Genomic DNA, 25,054 nt, shown 5'->3' on the forward strand with positions numbered 1-25,054 from the left:
GGCTCGCAAAATAAAATCAAATCAATAAATTTATTTTTATAAATAATTTAAAATAATTCGAATTATATGTACTATAGATGCCTGGATGTACCAGGATTAAAGCTAAGTTATATTCCATATTTCTCCGATTACTTGCAGCCCTAGCAAGAGCGAGCGAGAGCATTCGCCAATCGCAGTGACTTCTGATTTCAAACGCGTGTGTTAAAACGAATTAGCACTACACTTAACGTTTTTGTGTTAGTATTCGTCCAAAATCACGACGGCGACGCACAGTGTCATCAATACCAACTAATTTTGCAAATTTGGCTTCTGCCGCATTAACAATCTTTGAATTGTGTGTTAAAATAGTTTGCGGTTGAAAAGAATATGCATTTATACTAAACGTATGTATTTCTATACAAACAGTGGGGCTAATAGACGCCAGCATACATATTAACGCGCAGACATAACCTAAATATGCATAACCTAAATGGTCATGAAAGAATATCTAGTAAATTTTTTGAGACTTGTGAATGTGTGTGTGTGTGTTTGTCTCGTTGCAGAATGTGTGTTGTTGTTGCTGTGCTCATGCATTGGAAAGTGATAGTGTGTAGTATGTATGTTTCACTTATAGGGTTGCCACACTTTAAATATTTTACATAATGACGTACAAGTGTACTAATTTCCTTGCGGATAAGTTTACTCCAAATCTCTTAGCAGCCACCTGCCCATAAATACTGTAATGGCAAAGTATACATAATACTGGGGAACGTACTACAGTGGAACTACATTAAGTGCACCACTTGAAAATTTCAAAGGCTTGGCTTTCTGACCAGGTGGCAACATTGAAAGCAGTTTTTTCACTCTCTTGTTTCTTTTTCCGTCCGTGTTGAACGTGCCCTGCAAATTCGCATTCAGTTCACATCGAAATTGTAATTATATTTTTACTAGAACTTTTTTCCAATTGAAAGTAACGCAACGTATACATATATGTATCTACGAAAGTTATTCAACTATTATTTTGTGAAATGTGAACAGAAAATTTCAAACGCTTGAATATGTAAATATGTATGTTTCACTACATACACACACACTTTCTGAAATCGTTAGTGGCTTGGCATGATACATGCATAAATACACACACACACATGTGTACATATGTAGAGAAAATCTTTTCGTGCGTATGCGAAAAGAAATTATTGCAAAATTATTTATGTGCATGCATATGGCCGACATATACGTATAGAAATATGTGATTTTGTAAAAATACAACTGCACAAGGGCAAAAATAAAAGTCGAGATTTTAATGTGTAATGTTCGTTCTTGGATCTCCATTTTGTACAATATTCCAGTTTTCGTTGGTATTTTTCATACACACCAAACACGCGAATATACATGCATGCACTCTCAGATATATATATATATACATATATATTTACACATATATATATATATATATATCTATGTATGTTCTATGTGTATTTGGGTAAGTGGTGTGTGTATATGGATACACAGTTTATAGAAAATTATTTTCTCAGTGACTATTATATATGCATTTACACATATGTATACATTATATTTATGTATTCTAAATTCTATAATTTATACATGCATACGTGTGTGTCTTTACACAACTGCATACAATATACAATATATTGTTGTTTGTTTGCATTTGCATAAAAAAGAGCAATATTTGTGTGGTGTGCCCCGAGTGCAAAAGAAGGAAGGTACAGAGTTAAAATAGGGTGATTGCGTCAATGACGACTGCTCGATTCGACCAGAGTTGTCAATGTATGTTCCACATTTAGTTGTGTATGTCAAACATGCATAAGTATGCGTTGTGTGGTTCACGTACCGACCTTATTTAATACATTTATTTTGGTTTTCAACACGATGTCCTGTCCTCTCCTTCTGTTCCTTTGCACCAAACCTCAAGAAATAAACAAAACCAATGGGATAATTAGTTCTCTTAATCAGAAATGTATCTAAAATAACGGCTGGTACATATGAGTTATACATATCTATGTATGTGTTGGAATAAATTCAGCAATTCTTCGTCTCAAACATTAAACATACACAAACCAAAAAAACTGCATATAAAGATTTCAAGTGTTAGAAGATTCATATATGTACTTTTATTTGTTGAAAGTTATGAGAAGTGAAAAGTGAGAAAATTTGTATAGAAACATTTGTTCTAGACAAGCCCAATTGAATGCCGATATTCATGCTACTATATGAAGTGTTTATTAAAATAATTATTTAATTATTTTAACTTTTGGTTCTACTTTGTATCTTCTCCTAGTACACAGTGGTGGAAAGGCAACGAAACCAAACGGAAAAAATTTAATTACACCTTAATAAAATATAACAAAGAGAACTCTAACTCCACTCCATAAAATACATACGAATTATAAACGATAGCGATTATTGCTTTTGATAATGACGTTGACGATCAAGTTGATGCTGCAATAGTTGGGAATGCAACATTTGGAGCTGAAGATCAGTTGGATCACTTGAACACAATGCGCGAAGCGCTTTTTTCTCAGGATGGCTGGGGTTGTCAGCATGTCAACCAGGATACAAACTGGGAGGTACCAAGTTCTCCGGAGCCAACCAACAAGGATGCATCTGGACCGCCTATGTGGAAGCCGAGCGTCAACAATGGCACAGATCTTTGGGAGTCGAACTTAAGAAACGGTGGCCAGCCGCCAGCTCAACAAATTCCGAAGCCCTCTTGGGGTCACACGCCATCCTCCAACCTAGGCGGTACGTGGGGAGAAGACGATGACGGGGCGGATAGTAGTAGTGTCTGGACTGGAGGATCCGTTAACAACACTGGATCTGGTGCAGCCGTTGGTGTAAATCCAAGTGGAGTCAACGTAGGCCCCGCTGTTGTTCCCTCTGCTGGCCCTCAGTGGGGTCAGGGTGTTGTTGGAGTTGGCGTTGGACTAGGATCAACTGGTAATAATAGTGGTTCTGGCACTAGTGGAACATTGCCTGTGGTAACACCAGGATGTAAGCTGAAAATTACAAAAGTCGCACTGTGCAACTAAATTCAAACATCCGAAAAGTGTCTAGGGAAATTGTTTTCAAAAGAGAGCCTTTTCATTGCCCTATTCAAAAAGCAGGCAGTAATTTTTTTTCCTGACAAATATGTCTTATAGCAGCTGTTTTTCTGCTCAAATCATTTGATAGTCCTAAAAGTTTGACTGATTTCCACGACATCATCGAAATTTGAGAAGGTTATTCCCTAATTCGATGCAATTTCGTCGACGTCTTGGCCAATTTTAGAATAGACTCCGGTGGATATTTGAATGCTAGTCAAGCAAAAACTTTGAAAACCAATATATGTACATATGTATATAGAGTTGGGTTCGTGTTGCACAGTGTTTTAAAAGTAGATGTATCTTAAAGAGTAATTGTTATAATGTTTTTATCGGTTCTCTTCTTGTGGGGTTGTTTTCCTTGCAGGTGGAAGCGGCTCAAGCAATATAACTGGAACAAGTGGAATTGGAGCTGGAGGTGGAAATAATGCCGGCAATACTGGCAACGGGTGGGGAGATCCTCGCGAAATACGGCCACTGGCCGGAGGCGGCGGAGGACCTATGGACATTCGAAATGTCGATCATCGCGACGCATTACGCGGTGGTGGCAGTGCTGGAGCTCCATCCGGGGATCCTCGTGACATTCGCATGATTGATCCGCGCGATCCTATTCGCGGGGATCCCCGTGGAATATCTGGCAGACTCAATGGCACTTCAGAGATGTGGGGCCATCATCCACAGATGTCCCACAACCAACTACAGAACATGAACAAAATGGTTGGACAAGTTTCCGGCTCAAATGTTGGACCGTCATCCGGTCCCGGAATTGGCCCCGGTGGTCCGGGTCCTGGTGGCGTCTCCGGTACCGTATCAACAAATATTGCAACCCAGTGGGGACCGACCCAAACGGTGGGAGTGGGCGGGGGCGGTACGAAGGACAAGATAAGTGGTTGGGAGGAACCATCGCCACCTCCACAGCGCCGCAATATTCCAAATTACGATGACGGGACGTCTCTGTGGGGCCAACAAACACGTGTTCCTGGCGGCGGGGGCGGCGGCGGTCACTGGAAAGACATGACCGACTCTATTGGCCGTAATCACTTGATTCGAGGACAAAATCAATCTGTTGGTATCGGTATTGCAGGCGTTGGCGTTGGCAATACAAATGTTCCAGTTGGCGGCAATCCCAACAATCCCATGACCAGTGTAGTGGGGCCTCAGACGCGTCTCTCATCCGTGAGTGGCGTGCAGCACAAGCCAGATGGAGGTACAATGTGGGTACATTCGAACAACGTCAGTGGCAGAAACACAGTTCCGGGCGTTACAGCATGGGGAGATGACAGTCATAACGTTGGTGGTCCCGGCGGCGGGTCTGTATCTGGCAGTAACTGGGTTGATGACAAATCCAGCGCAGGACTCGCACAAAACTCATGGAGCGACACCTCGTCCGTCGGTGTTGGCTGGGGTAACAAGCAGAGTAAATTGCCATCAGCAAGTGGCTCATCAGGTTGGAGCACGTCGTCAAGTGTTGGCGTTGGTGTAGTGGACGGTGACCTCGGATCCGATTGGAACGCACACGGTGGCATTGTGGGCAAATCACAGCAACAACAACAGCAAAAGCTGGCTGGCCTCAATGTGGGAATGGTTAATGTGCTCAACACGGAGATGATAAAGCAAAGCAAGCAGTATCGCATTCTGGTCGAAAATGGATTTAAGAAAGAGGACGTGGAACGGGCCCTAGTAAGTGCCAATATGAACATCGAGGAAGCGGCTGACATTCTCCGGGCCAATTCATCTTTGGCCATGGATGGCTGGCGTCGGCACGAGGAGAGTCTCGGCTCCTACTCCGATCACTCTAGCTCAACGAGCAGCGGTGGCTTTGCTGGTCGCTACCCAGTGGGCGCTGCGCAACCTTCGATGTCATTCCCTCCTGTAAGTAATCAGGCGGTCGATGCCCTTCTAGATGGGCTCAATTATATTTTGTACATTCCTTTTTGTTTCCGACAGAATAATCTTATGAATAGCATGGGCGGTGCTCCAGTGACAGGAAGTGGAAACAACAATCCCAACATGGCCGCCATGCAAGTGCAAAAGTATTTGAGTCAGGGCCCGCACGGCGTCGCCGTTGGCCCTCAGGCCGTGGGCAATCCATCCGCGGTGTCGGTGGGATTCGGACAGAGTTCATCAAACGCAGCAGTGGCTGCAGCAGCCAGTGTCAATATTGCAGCTAACACAAATAATCAACCGTCTGGTCAGCAAATACGCATGCTGGGCCAGCAGATTCAATTGGCCATCCACAGTGGTTTCATATCCAGTCAAATATTGACTCAACCGCTCACACAAACTACCTTAAACCTGTTGAATCAACTCCTTAGCAATATAAAGGTAATTTTTTGGATGAGTTTTATTTGGGAAATTGCTTTCAATCGCTTTTTTATCTAACCATCTGACCTTTTATTTACCTTTTGCAGCATCTCCAAGCAGCCCAGCAATCTCTGGCTAGAGGCGGCAATGCCAATCCAATGGCAGTGAATGTTGCCATCGCTAAATACAAGCAACAAATTCAGAATCTACAAAACCAAATAAATGCACAACAAGCCGTTTATATAAAGCAGCAAAATCTACAACCGAATTCGCAGCAGCAGCAGCAGCAGCAACAACAACAACAACAACAACAACAACCACAACAGCAACATCCAACAGCACACCTGAACAACTCTGGCAATGACTATATGAGAAGTCACGATGCAATAAATAACCTGCAAGGCAACTTTTCTGAGCTCAATCTTAATAAGGTAAGGGGTTGACCATGATTATATAATTAAGATGGTAAATATAACGTATTGATTAAATTACAGCCAAGTGGATACCAAGGCGCATCCAATCAGCAGTCCCGCTTAAATCAGTGGAAACTTCCAGTATTAGAAAAGGATATAAATGCTGATAGCACAGACTTTTCGCGGGCTCCAGGTGCGACTAAGCAAAATTTATCGAGCAATTCAAACAATATGGGCTCTTTGGGCCTGCAAAATGATGGGTAAGTAAATAAACATTGGAGAAAAGTGAACTTTTTATCATAAGTACCGGAAAGGATGTAGCATGAGTGGCCAAAAAGCTGTTCTATGGCGGCGTTTTTCGTGACGCCCTAGACAAGGGTGCGCGCTGGGTTACAATTGTTTTTATACCCGATACTCAAAATGAGTATTGGGGTATATTAGATTTGTGGTAAAAGTGGATGTGTGTAACGTCCAGAAGGAATCGTTTCCGACCCCATAAAGTATATATATTCTTGATCAGCATCAATAGCCGAGTCGATTGAGCCCTGTCTGTCTGTCCGTCCGTCCGTCCCCTTCAGCGCCTAGTGCTCAAAGACTATAAGAGCTAGAGCAACGATGTTTTGGATCCAGACGTCTGTGATATGTCACTGCTACAAAAATATTTCAAAACTTCGCCCCGCCCACTTCCGCCCCCACAAAGGACGAAAATCTGTGGCATCCACATTTTTAAAGATACGATAAAACCAAAAACGCAGAATCGGTGAGGATGACCATATCTTCTACAGTGCAAAATCTGAACCAGATCGTATAATGATTATAGCCAGAATCAAGAAAACAATTTCATTCTTTCTCGCTCTGTCTCTCTCTAACACACAGGTTTCATGGTCGGTTTTGTCAATTGCAAAATATGAGTTCAAGGATCTCAGAACCTATAAGAGCCAGAGCAACCAAATTTGGTATCCACACTCCTGTGATATCGGACCTTGCCCGTTTCGTGTCCAAATTTCGCCACACCCCCTTCCGCCCCCGCAAAGGACGAAAATCTGGGGCATCCACAAATCTCAGAGACTATTAAGGCTAGAGTAACCAAATTTGGTATCCGCACTTCTGTTAGATCTCACTATAAAACGTATATCTCAGAATTTCGCCCCACCCCCTTCCGCCCACACAAAAGACGAAAATCTGTTGCATCCACAATATTGCACATTCGAGAAAACTAAAAACGCAGAATCATAGATAATGACCATATCTATCAGATTGCTGAATCTGGATCAGATCGGATCATTTTTGTAGCCAAAAGCAAGAAATCAATTTTCAGTGGCTACGCAGCGCCCGACGTCACGCTCAGACTGATTTTCTGTCTCTCTCGCACGCACTCTTTGTCGTGTGGTTCAATATTAGCGGCGTCTGCCGCAGGAGAGCCATACTGACTTAGTATCGGGTATAACTGTAGAGTTGCGGTGTCCGCAGCAACTCACAACGTTCCACCTCGTTTTTTTTACCTATGCGTCTGTCCACGGCCCACTGAGCCAGAAGGAACCCCATTAAATATATATATGTAAATGTTTGATCAGCATCGGAAGACGAGTCGAGAATGACTATACCATGCTCTTATAGCTAGAGCAACCATAATTTGAGTGCGGAATCCTGTGATATCGCACTGAAAAAGTGCATACAGGGGGCTCGCCATATAGTAAATCATAATATTACATATCCATACATATATGTATTGACTGTCACTTTTAATTATATGGTGAAATAGTGAAATAAAACTTATTTTTCCTATCCTAGTACATGGTCAACTGGGCGCAATATTGGTGACGGTTGGCCGGACCCCTCATCTGATAACGAGAATAAAGACTGGTCAGTTGCACAGCCAAGTACAGCAGCACCTGCTTACACCGACCTGGTGCAAGAGTTCGAGCCAGGCAAGCCGTGGAAGGTAAAACTGTACAACTATGCAAAGTCGAAACATATCCAAGCAGAAGTTTATTTTTAAGGGTTCTCAGATCAAAAGCATAGAAGACGATCCCAGCATAACTCCCGGCAGCGTTGCTAGATCTCCATTGTCCATTAATCCGACGCCAAAAGATGCTGATTTATTTGCCAATACTGGCAAAAATTCGCCGACTGATCTGCCGCCTTTAAGTTTGTCATCGTCAACGTGGAGTTTTAATCCCAATCAAAATTTTCCAAGGTAAATCCCAAAAATGATTATTGCGATTTATGCACAAATATTTCATATACATTGAAAAGTTGGTCAGACAACAATCAGCAGTGCGCATCCACCTCTGAGCTGTGGACAAGTCCCCTAAATAAAGCATCGTCTCGAGGACCACCACCTGGATTGACTACTAATGCCAATAAGTCTGGCAACGGAGTAAGTGGCGTCACTTCAACATCATCAACGATCGCCGGCAGTGCCAATGGCTGGTTGCAGACGCGAAGTGGTGTCCCAACTACAAATACAACTTGGACTGGAGGCAATACTTCATGGAGTTCTAGTTGGTTGCTTCTGAAAAATCTTACAGCTCAGGTATGTTCTAAAAAAGTTATACAAAGATTCTTTATAAATTAAATATATATTATATTAACGAAAACACTACCTCTGAGCGTAGATACATATTTAGTATGTAACTAGACGTTTCCTAATATTAGTAAAAGCTGGGATACTCATTAATTTGTGTTCGTTTTAATGCTCAAAGTGTTTAAATATTGTTTTACTTTCTTCCCAGATTGACGGTCCTACCTTACGTACCCTGTGCATGCAGCATGGCCCCCTTGTCAGCTTTCACCTATACTTAAACCAAGGAATTGCCTTATGTAAATATACAACGCGGGAAGAGGCGAGCAAGGCGCAAATGGCTTTGAATAACTGTGTTCTCGGCAACACAACAATTTTTGCTGAAACTCCGAGTGAGAATGAGGTACAGAATATCTTACAACATTTGCCGCAAGTCCCATCCTCAACCAACTCTGCTATTGGAAGTAGCGTCGGCAGTAGCGTTGGTACAGCACCTGCTACTAGCAGTTCGGTGTCCAGCCTATCTGGAAACAGTAGCAACGGAAATGGCAACGGAAACGGTGGCGGCGGCGGCAGCGGCAATAGCAGCATCAGTGGCAGCAATCCAAGCACAAGTGTGGCAAATTCGAATCTACTTAGTACAAGCGGTGGGGCGGTCCCCAATTCCGGTGGTGCTGGCAGCTCTGCAACGGCTCCAGTCGGCAGCAGTACGGTGAACAGCAATTCCGTGAATGGTTCTGCAGGTTCCGGAAATAGTGCCGGTTCCAAGAGTACCGCAAATAATATAACAATTAGTGGTGGCCAGTCCGGCGCATCTGGTTTAACCAATAGCAACAGCTCCACGTGGCGTCAGACTACTCAAAACCAACCATTGTCCGGGCAAAGTAGGCCAACAGGCAGAGAAGCTGACTATGATTATATATCTCAATTTGTTTGTTCCATTGTTGATGATTAAAAATCGATGACTATCGGTCATTAACCATCGACTATCACATTCTGTGACTCAAGACACACACCCAAAAGCTTCAAATGATTCGATACTAAGTATGTATGGAAAGCAAGACCATGTTGTGAAGTATATAAAAAATGGATCGACTGATAGACGAATGGACTTAGATTTTTGTATGCCCGTAGATTTATTTTTCTTCATCGTTCATAGAGTTAAACTTGTATATTTAAGTTACAATTTAATTAAGGAAAAACCCGAAAAAAACATGCTGTCAAAAAAAAAAAAAATGAAATACTTGAATCGTTTGAGTAACAAACATGAGCATACCTTCCTATTTGAGTGCAAGTATTCAGAATCTTAAGCGCCAATTGCTTATAGTGGGAAATGAATTGGGGAATTCTAAACCATATTTATACATTAAAATTCGTTTTATGCGTTTATATATATATATGTATATATATATATACATACAGACGAATTTTCTTAAGTCTACTTTAGATTTGAGATATATATATATATATATAAATATATATTGTGTACATATGTTTTAAGTCTATGTCCCCTTGTGCTTGTCTAAATCGATTATCCAGAGACCATTCATGAGTTTTTTGTATTTCAAAAAAGAAAAGAAAAAAATACCTGTGTTATATACATTTTAGGAAGTTATAATCTTATTACGGTTTTGCTTTCATTAAAGCATTCCCACCGAAATAATTCGGTTATACATTATTAGATCACAATAAAAATATCAATGAAGTTATTTAGAAAACCGCCTTTGAATATTGACCCATACACAATTCGTGGCTATGAATTCTCTTCTCAATATTCTAATGTAACAAAAATTTTTTATATTTTTGTTAGTATTAAGTGGATCGGTATTGGAGCTTCACTTATTGGATGTTGATAACCACTTAGGCTTTCATTCGGACACATTTCAATAGCAGCATTTGTTGGAGTACATACATACTTATATTGTGTACTCAATATACAAATTGGGCAAACATTAAATTGGTGATAAAATTCCAAAAGAATCAGATGTCTAGTGTTCGATAATTTTATCATTGTATCTGAGGTATTAATGAAGTCAGTTAATGTAAAAATGTATACAAAAATATTAAACTGCAATTATCGAATTCAATAGAACGAAATCCTCTTTCTACCTTCATAGACTTTTTATTGATGACTAAATATTTTTTTAAAATTTGTTAAAAGCAGAAAGAAAATATGTCACTGGGCAGAGTCACTGTTTTCCAAGGACAGATTGGTGAACATGTTCGTAAAAATAAGTAACAATTTCAGCATCCATATCTACGATGTCTATGTCTGTCAGTAATGAATCTGAATCTTTCTTAAATCCCTTCTACCTGATTCCCCGTATTTCCACACGATATGTGCTTTTGAGACAAATATCCGGAGCAAAGCAGAGAAAACGTCTCAATTGTGTTAAATTACAACTTGCGGTACCAAAGAACAGAGTTCAGTGTGTTGTAGAGGTAACTATGTAAGTGTAAATATATGTATGTCTATGTGCTGGTAGGTTGGTAGTGGTATATCATATATCATCACAGTTAGAGTCTATTGTAGATGTTGAAAAAGTGAAAAATAAACAAATATTTAATAATAATAGCATTATTATTACCACATACATATGTAAGTATGTGCAGCGTTCAACTGTTATCCGTGTACGAGTAGTTTTATCAAAGTCCTACAGCTAATAAATGATAAATATTTCTTTGTATTTTAATTAAATTACTGTTACAGGTCAAATTCAATCCCAAAATAAATATGATATACTATCATATACATACATACTTATGTAAGTTTTCACAAAACCCAAGTGAGCATACATACATATGTGAAACATTATGGACACAAAACCCACAAATATGTAGTTAAGTAGATACTATACAGGCGAAAACTTATCACATAAAGGAAAGCGTACTAGAAATTGTTTAAAATAAGTATTTGAAAATAAATATTTTAAATTCGGCTCTCGATTCATTCAATAACTGACATCGAAGTGACAGTCGTGACAACTACTAAAAGTTTCAGTTTAGTTTCAACCAGTTTTTATGCCCGGAATGCACAGCAGAGCACATCACATTAGTTCACTGTACTCGTATTGTTTAATCGGTAAAAATCGATCAGCAATTGGTGGGGCGGCTAAGTAAACGTGGCTACTCGTTTTCCCTGCACTACAGAGTGCACTTATTCGGCTTCGTCAGAATAAAATCAAAGAATCGTAGAATGCATAAATTCATTTGAAATCGTGAGCTAGTCTTGTTTAAACCGTCTCTGTCTGCGTGCTCAAAATGTATTGGAGCGGTGCCGCATTTTGTATATTTTTATTTATTACTCACACCTCAGGGGTACCCCCCGTAATAAGAGTCGGTTGGTAATAATCTCCAATGGTCGCAATCAAAGTTTCTTCTATTACTTGCTAAATATTTCCTAAGGTGCACTATTTCCAAAACATACGGGAAAACACAGCTCTGAACTGGCCTTTAGATATGCGGTTCATAGATTAAATCGGGACAAGAGTCTTCTGCCAGAAACTAAAATTGTCTACGATATTGAATACGTCAGTCGATTTGATTCGTTTGACACAGTACAAAAAGGTATGTTCAGTTCAGTACCAGTTCAGGACCCAGGGAAGAGATCCTTTGGTAATGCAGTGTTTCTTTATGTTCATCGAATCTTCTACAGTTTGCAGACTTGTGCAGGTTGGTGTTCAGGCTATTTTTAGTCCAACCGACTCTGTTTTGGCAACTCATATAAATTCTATATGTGACGCCCTGGATATTCCAGATATAGGTCGTTCCACCCACGACTTTTCCATTAACGTTCATCCATCACAACAATATGTTAACAATGCATTCATCGATGTTATACGCTATCTGAATTGGACTAGGTTCGGCATTTTGTATGAAAAAGATTATGGTAAGTTCGTTGTTTTGTATTCAAATTATATGTTCATTTGCCTCCATTCTGCCACATTCTGCTCGCCCATTAATAAGATATTCTACGATTATTTTCTGATAATATGGTTTGTTGACATTTTCTGTTGGCTCTCTGTTTGATGGGATGCTTTTTCTTGCTTTAAAATCGCATCTGCTTGATATATATATATATGTATATATATTATATTTGTATCTGCAGGAATTATTAATTTACACCAGCTTTCACGCTCCATTCAAGCGGAAGTGCACATGCGAAAAGTATCCCAAGCATCGTACCTGTCTGTACTGAACGAGTTTAAGAACAAAGAGATACATAACATAATAATTGATATAAACTCGGACGGCATTACAGCGTTGCTGAAAAATGTGAGTTAGGTGCTTCCTCTAACATTGGGTAATTGGAAAATTCATTCCTTTCATGCGAGCTTATAGATTCTACAACAGCAGATGAATGAGTATAAATACCACTACTTTTTCACAAGCTTCGACCTGGAAACCTTTGATTTGGAAGACTTTAAGTATAATTTTGTTAACATAACATCGTTTCGCCTGGTCGATATCGGTGATGTAGCTGTGAAGGAAATTTTGAAGGATCTTGAGTTCTTTGGTCGGACAATTTTCCAAGAATCCGATGCAAACTTGTATTTACGAAAAGCTGTAACGATTGAGGTAAGTTGCGCATTAAGTACGCTAACGAGGATATCTCATCAGACATTTACCAACCTTGTGGGGTGCTTCGCAGACGGAACCGGCACTAATGTATGATTCGGTTTATGTGTTTGCTATTGGACTGCAGACGTTGGAGCAGTCACATACGTTGTATCTATCGAATTTGACATGTGACGATGAAATTCCGTGGAATGGGGGCTTAAGCTTGATTAATTATATAAATGCGGTTCGTATAACACAATATAATGATTCGCAGATTGAGCGGCATTCAGTAAATGCTGGAAAGTTGAAATATGTAAAAGGCAATAGATTTACCCTACAGGTTGAATGGAAAGGTCTGACTGGTCCTATTCAATTTAAAGAAGGTCAGCGTGTTCAGTTCAAGTTGGACCTAATAAAACTGAAGCAACACTCCATTGTTAAAGTTGGAGAGTGGACACCCCAGGGTTATCTCAATATAACCGAGCCTTCAGTGTTCTTTGATTCCGGATCAATGAATGTCACACTGGTAGTAATAACGATACTGGTCTGTAAATAATTTAATTTGTATACACTTATGTACTCGTATTTTCACGGTCTTACTGATGAATCTATGTATATGTACATGCATACAATAAGCAAAATTTTAGGAAACGCCATACGTAATGATGCATTATGGGAAAAATTTTACGGGAAATGAAAGATTCTACGGATTTTGTGTCGATATTTTGGAAACGATTTCACACGAGGTTGGTTTTGATTACATACTAGATCTAGTACCCGATAGAAAGTACGGTGCCAAGGATCCCGAAACCGGAGAATGGAATGGAATGGTTGCACAGCTAATGAAATATGTTCGTTAACACATGAAATTCCATCGCCTGATTGTTCTCTATCTAACTAACGAATTTTAGAAGGCTGATTTGGCTGTCGGCTCTATGACTATTACATATGCAAGGGAAAGCGTTATTGATTTCACAAAACCGTTTATGAATCTTGGAATCAGCATATTATTTAAGGTATACGAATTCTTTTTCCTCATAAGCATTATCGATTTGATGAACTCGTCGATTTTATTATTGAACTTTGGCAGGTACCCGAATCAGATCCAACCAGATTGTTCTCTTTTATGAATCCTCTGGCAATAGAAATCTGGATATATGTTTTGATTGCGTATTTTCTTGTGTCAATTAGTATATATATTGTGGGAAAACTTTCTCCTATCGAATGGCACTGTATTCACCCCTGTGACTTGGATAACATTACGATTGGCAATCAGTTTACAATGTCTGACAGCTTCTGGTTCACTATCGGAACATTAATGCAACAGTCATCAGATATATATCCGAGGGCAACGTCAACACGTATAATTAGCAGCATTTGGGGATTTTTCTCACTGATTATTGTGGCATCATATACTGCCAATTTGGCCGCATTTTTAACTACCGAACGAATGATAAACCCCATTGAGAACGCCGACGATTTGGCAACTCAGACTGAAATTTCTTACGGCACATTGGAGAGTGGCTCTACGATGACATTCTTTCGGGTATGATATGCACCTATTTTTGCATATAAGAGCGCCACACTAAAACTTCCGATTTAAAAACTGCCCAAAAGAATAGGATTCTATGATTGAAACTTACAAGAAAATGTGGAGAAGCATGGATAACAAGAAGCAATCGGCATTCACTACTACGTATGAAGACGGCATAAGGAGAGTCAATCAGGGCAATTACGCATTTTTAATGGAGTCCACAATGCTTGATTATATTGTGCAGCGCGACTGTAACTTGACCCAAATAGGGGGACTACTGGATACAAAAGGTTTGAAAATTTCACATTCACGACCACAATGCATTCACAATTTTAGCTTTTTTTATATCGTTAAGGATATGGCATCGCCACACCTAAGGGTTCGCCATGGCGAGACAAGATATCTTTGGCGATATTAGAGCTCCAGGAGAAGGGAGACATTCAAATGCTATACGACAAGTGGTGGAAAAACACTGATGAGACGTGTACTAGGAGGAGCACCAGCAAACAATCAAAGGCCAATGCATTAGGGCTAGAAAGTATAGGTACATATGTATATATTTATGATATGCCCCCTTAACTCCCCCTGGGTACGTCCTTGCCTAAAATATTTTTTAGTTTTATTATTGTTTTTTATTATATTTCACAGGTGGTGTATTTGTGGTCCTAATGGCTGGGATTATTGTCGCAGTTATTGTTGCGTTTTTTGAGTTTTGGTTTAATTTTCAATGCAATGAAAACGCCAAATCACTGCAGAAAAATATCTGCCACTTCGCTGAAGAAGCACATACGGATAGCGAATGTGTTTACATACCACCCAAGCGCTCTGTCTGGATCGAAATGTTTGAGGAACTTCGCTATGCTTCGTGGTGCATGAACAAACAAAAAAAACCAGAGCTTACTCAGATATGTAACGAATGTCAGTTTAATCATGGAGCGATGGATTAGTATTAACCTTTAATTAAATGAATTACTACGAATGTAATTTATTTAATATATTTACTAATACTAAGAAATTAACATCGTTTTTATCATAATTATTATAACTACAATTTGCATAGTTTGATTGATAAATGCGAGACCAAAGCTTCATACCATTGCCAATTGTACGTCCCTATTATATTAATACCACAATGTTCCCCCAATTTACATGTACAACATGCACGAAATAAATACGAAAGGCAATACGATTGAAAACCACTTATAAATACATGTAAGTACAATGTACATATGCATTTGTGTATATTATATAGCTTACATATGTAGGAACATTGATCTGTAAGAGTATTAAAAGCTTCGGAAAGTAGCCATTCGTTAATTTTAACCCTGTAAAAAGAACTGCATTGTTTGTATGTTTATACATACACTACCATACATGTGTACATATGTATGTATGTATTCTTCTATTGTATATATATTTGGTTATTCATCAATTCACAGTGCGCATGATCTAGCTCATATTTAATGTGGGTATTAGGAACCAAAATAAAGTCTTGCACTCGAAACAACACGGTCTTAAAAGTAGAAATAAAAGTTGTTATCATTTGTACAAATAAAAAATCAGAAAACCATTTGATCGTGTTGCTTACGCTGAACTACAGTCAAAGTTCCTGTAAATAAAAAAGTATAAAAACTACGATATACATTCAATACATTACATAGCAAGTCAATATATTAACAAGCAATGGGAAATAAGTCGTAAGAACATTGCTCTGCTACTGTGATACAAGTTTTTTCTGGGCATTTCCTTTTCTATTACAAAAGAATAAAACTTTCAGCCCTATCCGTATCCTCTATGTACTATATGTACATATATATGTATATGTACGCATGCACATGTATACTTCTACTTATGTATGTATGTATTCGCTGAATATATTTAAATTTTGACCAGCTGTTTGAAGAATATACAACGTATATAAATAAAAAGTCATGACCGAATATCAGCCGAATCGATAAAGCTGTGACCGCCTTCTGGCCGTCAGAGCATCTGTCCACCTGTCTGTGTTTATGAAAACTAGACGCAAATTTTGAAGCTTCAATTTGTACAGACAATTATTTTTACTGCAAGATGTATTAATATATATTCATCAGTCGGAACCGAATCACACCCTGTATCATATAGTTGCCAAAGTACGATCGGTTGGAAAACAGCCGAGAAGTTGTGCGTTTCCATAATGCAATGCAAATTAAACTAATTATTTTTATCTTTTTCTAGATGAGGACTTCTTAACAATGATTACACGATATCGATTTCTACACCGGCATATAGCCATAGGAGCTCTCTATTTGCTTTTGACGATAACTGTTCTTGGCCTCATCTATGTCCTGTCAATCTTTAACAGCACTGAATTACCATTTATGGTTAAATCTCCATCATTGCCAGTGCAGAGTTCTAAAAATCAGCAAAAGTCTATTATAAATATCGATGATAAAGAAAATAAGCGTGTCTCTAGTAATGGCCAAACAACACCACTCCTCCCGCTTACCAGTAACGAAACTAGTGATGATCAGCAACATATATACATCGACGATGTTTATAAGCCGGAAAAAGCGGTTAGGTCGTTTAAGTTGGAATACTTTTCTACTCGTTCGTCTAAATTCACAGCAAATGGGGGACAGGGGCATCATGAACTGTCCCAATTAACCTTAGAATTAGGTTCCGGAACACCAACACGTATTGATAAATTTAATGAGCTCGACAGATCAAGAGACACGTACGTTGATAACGAAGAAGCAAGTGGATCATCAATATCTGATGATACAGATATAAACGTTTCTTTTGATTTAGACACAAAAAAGTTCATAAAACGCATAAACTTACGATTATTGAAAAAAGCTGCGTCAAATATGACCGCGGGAAGTGCAAAGGGAAGAGAGCACGACAGTCTTTTAAAACAGAGATCGGACAATGGCAAGATGCCTAAGAAGGGAGCATATAAAAATAAAAAAAAAATTGAATTGCCAACTAAACAAAGGGATCTTGGGAGCACAAAGCCAGTGGGACGCTTATTGATCAGAGATTACCGAAAACAGGAACGTCGCATCATCAGCAACGAGAAGGAGAGTGCAGATCGATCCCGAAAGCTTTTATTGTGCGAAAAAGAAACTGAATCTGGAATTGAAGTGGAAAATGAGCTATGCCGAATGCTATTTAAAGAATCCTAAATAATTGTATGTCCTTGTACATATGTGTGCCCATTCGACTGTAAGACGCCGATATTGTAGTTTAGATTGAAATCACGATAAAATATTTAGTCAAGGCAAATAAAGCTAACTGAGGGTTGAGATCTTGGTAATGAAATGACTTTTGTATTTAAAAAATAAACTTTTAGCGGGTGAAACGGAATCCGATTAGGCTATTTGCTATTTGCCATGATTTTGCCCTAGCTCCAGGGCAACCTTCTTATGTTCGTTAGGTGGATTCAGTGTCAGAGGCAGAGTTGAAGATAATAGAGCAATATGAGATAAAGCGGCTGTCACGAAACCTCCAATCCACCTCATCCTACTTGGTAAAACAAAAAAAGCAAAAAAGAGGAGAAGGATGTGGCGGACGGATGCTTTGTATTAGGTTAGGTTAGGTTAACCCGGACGGCCCTCAGCGGGGCCACGCATAGACCAATCTGGCCCTTAGTTATCCGGATAGGGGGGGTGTATGAACCGTCGCGGGAGTGTTTAGGTGGTTTTAAAGTCACCGAGAATCGAGGTGTTTTTAGCATAGGCCAGCAGTTCCTGTGGCGTCCTTTTGGAGGCATCTTCCAGTGATGCCAGCACTGGGGCGCCCAGGTATCTCCTCCTTGCCCTTGAGAGAGACGGACAGTAGCAGATGAGATGTTCCAGGGTTTCGATAGCCCCAGGTTCATCACATTTCCTACAACTGTCTCTGTTGGTGATGCCTAGCTTAGCTGCATGTGCAGCAGCCAGACAGTGACCTGTAAGTATTCCCACTAGCAATCTACAGTCCTTTCGTGGTAGGTGCAGTAGGTAGTGGCTAAGTTTCTCGTTGCGTTCCTTGCACATTATCTTCGAGGTTCTGCAGGTGGTGGTACTGTTCCACCTGCTATCAGTCTGTGTTCTAGCCTGCTTCTCTAGATCGCATTGCAGCGTTCTAAGGGAGACAGGCACGTTCTCGGTCCTCCTATTCTCCAGCCCGACGCCTTCCTTAGCTAGTACGTCCGCCGCTTCGTTTCCTTCGATACCCTGGTGGCTGGGAACCCAATAGATCCGCACTGTCTTTGTCGTGCTTAGGATGTCTAATGCCTCCCTGCTCGCCAAGACACTTCTGGAACTGACCGCGGACGACTGCATGGATCTTATCGCCGCTTGGCTGTCGACGAATAGGTTGACCGCATCGTGTGCTCGTTCTGTTAGGAGAGCGACCTCCGCTGCTTTCCCGATGGCAAAAACTTCTGCCTGGAATATGCTGCATTGGTCCGGTAGCTTATACGACAGCCTTATCTCAGGGTCTGTACAGTATAGGCCCGATCCTACTCCTCCGTCCATCTTGCAGCCGTCTGTGTATATATTGAGGTGCTCAGTTTGGTCCCTTCCAATTTTCCAGTCTTCAGGTCCCAAAGATGTGGTTGTTTTGACGTCAAGGCAAGTTTGGGGGGTCATGTAATCAGTTGATCTGGTCATGTCCCTGCCAATTGAACTGTGCCCGTATCCTTGTATCGATAGGTTTCCTGATGCTATAAGGCGTTTTGCTGCCTTTCCTGCAATCAGGCGAGCGTGAATGTTCAAGGGGTCGATTCCGAGTACAGTTTCGAGTGCTTTTGTTGGGGTTGACCTCAGCGCCCCTGTAATACAGAGCAGAGCCTGTCGCTGAGTCTTTTCCATAAGCTTATGGTATGTCTTCTTTTCAGTAGCCTGCCACTCCATACAGCAGAGTTGGTCGCACCACCGAGATGTAGATCCAGTGCATTAGAGCAGGTGACAGGCCACATGTGCTGCTGAGCATCTTCTTGGATGCATAAAGCGCAATGGTAGCCTTCTTCACCCTTTCCACTACATTGGGCCTCCATGCCAGCTTGCTGTCCAGTACTGTGCCTAGGTATTTGACCTGTGATTTTGGAGTCAGCCTAGTTTGGTCAATTTGTATTGCTTTGTATTGCGGACCAGTATTTTTCTCATATTGTACCTTCAGGTGAAATATAAAAGCATGAACATTAGGGTAGAGTGACACTGGTAAAAAAAAAATACAATTTTTTGTAGCTTCTGTATTTTTATACTCGATACTCAAAATGAGTATTGGGGTATATTAGATTTGTGGTGAAAATGGATGTGTGTAACGTCCAGAAGGAATCGTTTCCGACCCCATAAAGTAAAGGGGTATGTAGAGTTGCGGTCTCCGCAGAAACTCACAACGTTCCCCCTCGTTTTTTATGAAGCCATCAATTAACGAGGGGGAATGTTGTGAGTTTCTGCGGAGACCGCAACTCTACATTTATACCAAAAACTAAGTCAGTATGGCTCTCCTCCGGCAGCTAATATTAAACGACACGACAAAGAGTGCGTGCGAGAGAGACAGCGTGACGTCGGGCGCTGCGTAGCCACTGCAAATTGATTTGTTCCTTTTGGCTATAAAAATGATCCGATCTGATTCAGCAACCGGATAGATATAGTAATTTTCTATGATTCTGCGTTTTTTGTTTTCTCGAATCTTCAATATTGTGGATGCCACAGATTTTCGTCCTTTGTGGGAGCGGACGGGGGTGGGCTGAAATTTTGAGATATAAGTTTTTTAATAAGATCTAACAGGAGTGTGGATACCAAATTTGGTTACTATCCATAATAGCCTCTGAGATGTATGGATTTTTGTCCTTTGCGGGGGCGGAAGGGGGTGTGGCGAAATTTTGAAACAAAACGGTCAAGGTCCGATATCACAGGAGTGTGGATACCAAATTTGGTTGCTCGAGCTCTTATAGTCTCTGAGATCCTTGAACTCACATTTTGCAATAGGCAAAGCCGAACATGAAACCTGTGCGTTAGAGAGAGACAGAGCGAGAGAGAATGAAATTGTTTTCTTGATTCTGGCTATAATAATTATACGATTCCGTTCAGATTCAGATTTGTATTCTAGAAGATCTTTGAAATTGTGGATGCCACAGATTTTCGCCTTTTGTGGAGGCGGAAGTGGGCGGGGCAAAGTTTTGAAATATTCTTGTAACAGTGATATATCACAGAAGTCCGGATATAAAATGTCGTTGCTCCAGCTCTTATAATCTTTGAACACTAGGCGCTAATAAGGACAGACAGACGGGCAGACGGACAGACAGACAGGGCTCAATCGACTCGGCTATTGATGCTGATCAAGAATATATATACTTTATTAGGTCGGAAACGATTCCTTCTACACACATCCATTTTCACCACAAATCTAATATACCCCTATACTTCGGGGCCACCAACCCCTGACTGTTTTGGAGTCAAAATTGGTAGTGTCCTTCTGGCACGAAGCCTGACCGGAGGCTTTATTCTGGTACCACGGGAGCCAGGGCCCGCGGAACTCGTCTCCGTCCTGGCTATTGGTTGCGGCCCCCCTTGGGGAGCTTCGTGGTGGTTGTGGTTAACACTCAAGCGAGTAGAGCTTGGGCTCGACGTGGAGCTTGCGTTATACAACCTGGTGCTGTGACCCACAGATCAGCAGAGGTTTAGATAGCCTCGCTCCACACCAGGGAGGAAGACATGACCAAAACAGATTGTCTTCAACTGGTACCGGATGAACCGGGGCGCTGATTGACGCTTAAATTAATCCTGTGCTTGGCACCGTGAGATAAAGCCAATACGGCAGGTGCTCACGTAAAACACATTGACTTTAATACCCCTATACTCATTTCGAGTATCGGGTATAAAAAGGGCTTACAATATATCAAGCTTCTATCACTTCCTCTTGAGAATCCGCATGAAGATAGTTTGAAATGTCATACTCCAAAATACGTTTATTTCTCCAACTGAAGTTTTGTTATGTGCAGGCAGCAGCCAAAATAATAAATAATATTTTCGAGGTTTTGGAAGAATCATATAAATATCGTTCTTCTCTTGTGACAACTGGATGTAATGGAACTGCTATGAATTACCACCCTCGCCATTAGTTTAAAAATTAAAAATCTTTGAGAGATGATATGGAGCAATGTTTTTGGAACCACACAAAGAAATTCCTTTTTGGCACATCCAAAAAATATGTTATTGTCCATGCTACAAGTTGATGCGTATTCGAAAGATACTGAAGGCGCAAGAGGAAGCAAAAGTAATGAAAATCATAATTTTCCAGAGCTTAAATTTCATTCGTAGGTGTATAGATTGTATTTGAAAGTAATTTCTTACAATTTCAATCCTTGCCACACTCAAGCTGGGAAATGATGTGTCAAGCTTGTTTTAGAGGCTTCAATATCTGTCTGTGGACCAGCAGCTAGAGATGAGTTCATTCGTACCCGAATAAAATAAAGGAAGGAAATTGAGACAAAATATAAATTAAAAAAAAAAATAAAAAAAGAATATTCCGTACTTTAAATTAATTGTGTGAATTGCGTAGCCAGTGCAAATTTATTTGTGCCTCCTTGCTATAATAATAATCCGATGTGATCTAGACTCGGCATTCTAGAAGTTATGGCCATTCTCTACGATTGCATTTTTGGTGTTCTTGTATACATTTTTATGATAATAAATATTAAATGTATTTGTGCCAAATTTCAAATATCTTTAAAATTGTGGATGCCACAGATTTTCGTCCTTTATGGGGGCGGACGGACATACGGACAAACAGACATGGCTCTATCGACTCGGCTATTGATGCTGATCAAGAATATATATACTTTATGGGGTCGGAAAAGCTTCTTTCTGGGCGTTACACAGATCCAATTTCCCCACAAATCTAATATACTCTTTTTGAGTATCGTGTATAAAAATACATGAAGAACATTTTTATTGGCATGTCTCGTACTGAGTTGTTTCAAAAAATCAAAGTCTAATGGATAACCTTAAAATTATTTTTTAGGAAGTTGAAATTTGGCACAAATACATTTAATATTTATTATCATAAAAATGTATACAAAAAAAATTAATTAACAATTAACAACAACAAAAATTGTACTCCACCGTAACTTACTTAATGAAAATATAACGAGGGGGAACGTTGTGAGTTGCTGCGGACACCGCAACTCTACAGTTATACCCGATACTTAGTCAGTATGGCTCTCCTCCGGCAGACGCCGCTAATATTAAACGACACGACAAAGAGTGCGTGCGAGAGAGACAGAAAATCAGTCTGAGCGTGACGTCGGGCGCTGCGTAGCCAGTGCAAATTGATTTGTTCCTTTTGGCTATGAAAATGGTCTGATCTGATCCAGATTCAGCAATCTGATAGATATGATCATTATCTATGATTCTGCGTTTTTAGTTTTCTCGTATCCTCAATATTGTGGATGCAACAGATTTTCGTCTTTTGTGGGGGCGGAAGGGGGTGGGGCGAAATTTTGAGATATACGTTTTAAAGTGAGATCTAACAGGAGTGCGGATACCAAATTTGGTTACTCTAGCCTTAATAGTCTCTGAGATTTGTGAATATCCCCAGATTTTCATCCTTTGCGGGGGCGGAAGGGGGTGTGGCGAAATTTTGAAACAAACTCGTCTCGGTCCGATATATTAGGAGTGTGGATACCAAATTTGGTTGCTCTAGCTTTTGTAGTCTCTGAGATCTAGGCGCTAATGTTTTACTCTAAGCAAAGCCGCCTATGCTACTTGTGTGTTAGAGAGAGACAGGGCGAGAAAAAATGAAATTGTTTTCTTGATGCTGGCTATAGTAATAATACGATCCAATTCAGATTCCGCAGTCTTAAAGATATGGTCATTCTCTACAATTCTACGTTTTTGGTTTTCTCATATCTTCAAAATTGTGGATGCCACAGATTTTCGTCCTTTGTGGGGGCGGAAGTGGGCGGGGCGAAGTTTTGAAATATTTTTGTAGCAGTGACATATCACAGAAGTCTGGATCCAAAACATCGTTGCTCTAGCTCTTATAGTCTTTGAGCACTAGGCGCTGAAGGGGACGTATGCTGGCTCCTGTATCCGCACTCCTGTTAGATCTTACTATAAAACGTGTATCTCAAAATTTCACCCCACCCCCTTCCGCCCACACAAAGGACGAAAATCTGTTGCATCCACAATATTGCACATTCGAGAAAACTAAAAACGCAGAATCATAGATAATGACCATATTTTTCAGATTGCTGAATCTGGATTAGATCAGATCATTTTTATAGCCAATAGGAACAAATCAATTTGCAGTAGCCACGCAGCGCCCGACGTCACGCTCAGACTGATTTTCTGTCTCTCTCGCACGCACTCTTTGTCGTGTCGTTTAATATTAGCGGCGGCTGCCGGAGGAGAGCCATACTGACTTAGTATCGGGTATAACCGTAGAGTTGCGGTGTCCGCAGCAACTCACAACGTTCCCCCTCGTTTGTTTTAGGTTATACAGATTATTATTTTTTTGAACAGATTTTTAAGTCCAGGCAGCACCTCCGACCCCACAGAGTACTTACATACATATGTATGTATGTATATATGAATGTACTTATTCTTAATCGCGAGTAACATCCAATTCGATATATGTACATAGCTACTTTTGCCCTTTCAAATCTTTGATGAAAATATTTTTTTTGTCAGAAATGGCAGTTTCTTCGGCTTTCATATAGTGCTGCCAAATTAGATCAAAATCATTATATCATCCACATAGCTTCCATAGAAACGATCCGATCAGTCGGAAAATGAACAGATTATTGAATTTAAGTAGATAAGTAAACTTTTACAGTTTTCCAAGCCGAGTTTAAATGATATGATTTTTATATAAAATACCACATGACATGGTATACGGGTACAACATATGTATGTATGTATGTATGTACATTCCCCTGCTAACAAACGTCCGCTCATTATGTCTATGTATGGGCAAGCACATGGACATGGACAGGTACTAGTCCATATATACTATAATAAATTTTTTGAAATTATAGTGACAGACCAGAGCGATACGGCGGCTGTAATGTCGTTGATACTCTTATGCCCCAGATGGGTCAGTAAATTGCCTTGCATCGGTTTGTAGGGTAGGGGTTGCCGAGCACTGTGCAGCTTCGATTGTTGTACGCAGAGCATCATTTGATGCTTCAAATTGTGCTGGGCATCAAAATCGAGCTCAGACTGTACCCCTCCCTATACGCTACACTCGCACATACATATATGTATTTGAATGTGACTGATGCTAGAACCCTCTTCTTAAATCATTATTAAATTAAATTGTATGTAAAAATGACAACGCAGCCAGACTCGCTCAAAATCCGAGCTTCGCTTAAATTGGGTGCCATGCTCGTAACCATCCATCCATCCTGAGGCTGAGGCACAAACCAGAACATCGTTCAGATAGTCAGTTGGATGCAAGCAAGTGACCTGTTAGGGTGTCGTGGGTACAGGAAACTTAAACGGACCTACGAATTAAGATAAACACACAAACACAAAAAGTGCCTTTTTGTAGTCCTTCTTTCACTATACTATCTCGTCTATTGTTCGGATATTTAGTCACGTGTTCGCAGATCTAAAAATATATTTTTTATAAGGAGGAGTCGGTCCTGATCGATTACGAA

General features: G+C 40.2%; 2 protein-coding genes across 8 annotated transcripts; both read left to right on the plus strand.

The window, feature by feature from the left end:
• Positions 1-117: 117 nt before the first annotated feature.
• On the plus strand, positions 118-11,022 carry LOC108164409 (protein Gawky). 4 transcript variants are annotated; one of them, XM_017300075.2, is made up of 10 exons: positions 118-383; positions 2,282-2,940; positions 3,451-4,955; positions 5,031-5,408; positions 5,495-5,818; positions 5,882-6,060; positions 7,592-7,742; positions 7,801-7,997; positions 8,057-8,336; positions 8,536-11,022. In XM_017300075.2, the coding sequence occupies exons 2-10, from the start codon at positions 2,502-2,504 to the stop codon at positions 9,277-9,279; spliced, it is 4,197 nt and encodes a 1,398-aa protein (XP_017155564.1). In that variant the 5' UTR covers positions 118-383; positions 2,282-2,501; the 3' UTR covers positions 9,280-11,022. The 4 variants fall into 4 exon arrangements, with proteins under 4 accessions (XP_017155564.1, XP_017155565.1, XP_033250260.1 ...); XM_017300076.2 differs by having other exon boundaries at positions 7,810-7,997; XM_033394369.1 differs by lacking the exon at positions 118-383 and adding an exon at positions 809-911.
• Positions 11,023-11,368: 346 nt separating this feature from the next.
• On the plus strand, positions 11,369-17,713 carry LOC108164412 (glutamate receptor ionotropic, kainate 2). 4 transcript variants are annotated; one of them, XM_033394374.1, is made up of 14 exons: positions 11,409-11,664; positions 11,730-11,891; positions 11,980-12,213; positions 12,433-12,599; positions 12,666-12,902; positions 12,976-13,128; positions 13,225-13,428; positions 13,532-13,630; positions 13,796-13,900; positions 13,975-14,430; positions 14,507-14,708; positions 14,774-14,962; positions 15,067-15,630; positions 16,636-17,713. In XM_033394374.1, exons 1-13 carry the CDS (start codon positions 11,586-11,588, stop codon positions 15,363-15,365), a joined length of 2,586 nt encoding a protein of 861 aa, XP_033250265.1. In that variant the 5' UTR covers positions 11,409-11,585; the 3' UTR covers positions 15,366-15,630; positions 16,636-17,713. The 4 variants fall into 4 exon arrangements, with proteins under 4 accessions (XP_017155576.1, XP_017155574.1, XP_033250265.1 ...); XM_017300083.2 differs by having other exon boundaries at positions 11,410-11,664; positions 13,532-13,735; XM_017300085.2 differs by lacking the exons at positions 14,774-14,962; positions 15,067-15,630; positions 16,636-17,713 and having other exon boundaries at positions 11,384-11,664; positions 13,532-13,735; positions 14,502-14,600.
• Positions 17,714-25,054: the final 7,341 nt, after the last annotated feature.

This window comes from Drosophila miranda, chromosome 5, assembly GCF_003369915.1.
Source record: "Drosophila miranda strain MSH22 chromosome 5, D.miranda_PacBio2.1, whole genome shotgun sequence".
NCBI lineage: Eukaryota > Metazoa > Arthropoda > Insecta > Diptera > Drosophilidae > Drosophila > Drosophila miranda.